Here is a 2,359-nt window from a genome sequence, read left to right as displayed (position 1 = left end):
CTTAAAAGAAAAATAGACATGATAAAACATTGCTTTACAAACCTTAAGACTTAATAAAAAAATTTGATATTTTGCATATAAAAGCATTGTAACGTTTACTGCTAATCTGCCAAATTTCGTTAACATTCGCTTACTGATTGAAAAGTTATAGCATGAAAATTATAACAAGCACAAAATGGTTACGAGGTGAGTCCCAGGAACTAAGCCCGTGCTGAAAGAGTTAAGCTGTGCCTAATAGCAACCTCACTAGCTACTATTATGTTTAGTAGTTTTCTGATTCAAAATTACAGTATTACATTTTCAGATTTCTACATTGTGTATTTGATACATTTTCATCTACGACAATTAGGGCTAAAAAGTAATCTGAAAATGTATCAAATTAAATGAAAGGTAGTTCAAAACTGTCTTTAAAAAAACAAACCTGAAATAAAAGATTAATTTAATGTAAGAATAAATGATTAATTGATGAATGAGCCAAAAGATTAAATTCCACTAATTGTCCAGCTCTAGTCTAGGAACAATATCAATATCCTCACCTCAATAGTCGATTCCATCATTAAAAAATGTGGTATAACAGAATAATGTTTCTTAGTAATTAAGCACAAAGCTACACAATGGGCTATCTGTGCTCTGCCCACCACGGGTATCGAAACTCAGATTCTAGCATTGTAAGTCCGCAGACATGCCACTGGGGAGGCTACAGAATAATGAGCTAATGTAATATTGTTTTAACTATGAAAGAAACAATTAATATTTGTCAAAGAATGCAATGAGGTGAAATTTCAGCATTCATCACTGACCTACACTAATGCTGTTTGTCAAAAAGCTACACTTCAGCTGCCGGGCTGAGATCTCTTAATTGTCAAAGAACCAAAATGTTTGGAAAATTTCAAAAAAGTATATGACATTTTTGGGGCCTTTCTAAACAATATCAGACCTTTTAATATGGTCTACTGACATTCTAATCAGTATAGTTTACTCTCCAAAGTCTAATAATGCTCCTTGAAATTACAAAACTGCACACTGTCCGACTTGCATGTTTAAGACGTGATCGTGATAGTACAAGTACCCACGACATTCCTGATTACTTTTCATTCGAAAGCAAGCTAGACAAAACAATATCTGTACTCTGAATTGTGTCACGCGGTACGATTCAACACACGCACAGAAGAGATAAAAAAAAACTGGCTTCATAAAAATCAAATAACAGACCTACAAGCACAAAAAAAAATGTGCAAGTGGGGTTGAGTATATTATAAAATACTATCATTCTTGCACATTAGCACAAAAGTAATATAAAAATATACCATTCCTTTTTTTGTATAATCAGAATTACCTCTTGCGAAGCATGACTAAGTTGAAACTATAGTCGAAACACAGTTGCATACAAATTAATCAGTTAAAAATTAAGAATTACCAACTCATAGAAAAGTAATAGTATAAACTTTGCCTTCTGCCTAATTAGATCTTATCCAAAAAAAAAGAAACAAGTACTACATTAAATGACATGTAACCAAGTAGATGCAAGTGTACTTTACAAATAAGGCAATTATACAGTTTAAATACAACACATTTTTTACAGCTATTTCAATGTTAAGATTCATTTTAATTTTATCATCCAATTTAGACAATGATGTTTTTCTTTCACACTTTAACATAGCTGAAGTCATAATGAGTGCAATAAACTTCACTTTACTACAAAACATTTCTAGTCCACATAAATTACAACTATGTTGCATGGAATGTCTTTTACACACAAATTATTAATGTTACACGTAATGTCTTTCACACACAAATTATTAATGTTGCACGCAATGTCTTTCACACACAAATTATTAATGTTGCATGCAATGTCTTTCACACATAAATTATTAATGTTGCACGCAATGTCTTTCACACACAAATTATTAATGTTGCACGCAATGTCTTTCACGCATAAATTATTAATGTTGCATGCAATGTCTTTCACACACAAATTATTAATGTTGAATGCAATGTCTTTCACACATAAATTATTAATGTTGCACGCAAACCACTAAAGCTTACCAAGAAGCTGCATAAGCTGTTGCTGACTTATATTATTAAGAAGATTATGCAAATCTCCATCTCCAAGATTGCTTAGTTCTGAATGGAGTCCTTGAGAGGAATTTGAGCCACCAATTCCTCCTCCAATCCCCGAGCGAGAGGAGCCTGGAGCCGGGGGATTGTTGAGATATTCATTGACTTTGTTACAATATTCATCATCTTTATCTGTCTTTGGTTCCTTTTAGAGTAAAAGATGAAGAATAAATCAAAATGTCATAAAATTAGCATCTTCCAATGAATGTGATTTCTATAATAAAACAATATTTAACTAAGT

General features: G+C 32.0%; 1 protein-coding gene across 1 annotated transcript in view; it reads right to left on the bottom strand.

Moving 5' to 3' along the window:
- Positions 1-2,359, bottom strand: part of LOC106473496 (proteasomal ubiquitin receptor ADRM1-A-like) — a 17,744-nt gene that overhangs the window by 8,301 nt on the left and 7,084 nt on the right. Inside the window, exon 3 of the mRNA XM_013934180.2 lies at positions 2,047-2,263. Within this exon, the coding sequence (XP_013789634.1) occupies positions 2,047-2,263 (217 nt within the window). The remainder of the gene's footprint in view (positions 1-2,046; positions 2,264-2,359) is intronic.

Source organism: Limulus polyphemus, unplaced genomic scaffold, assembly GCF_000517525.1.
Source record: "Limulus polyphemus unplaced genomic scaffold, Limulus_polyphemus-2.1.2 Scaffold6222, whole genome shotgun sequence".
In the NCBI taxonomy this organism is placed as follows: domain Eukaryota; kingdom Metazoa; phylum Arthropoda; class Merostomata; order Xiphosura; family Limulidae; genus Limulus; species Limulus polyphemus.
This window is presented reverse-complemented; position numbering and strand designations above follow the sequence as displayed.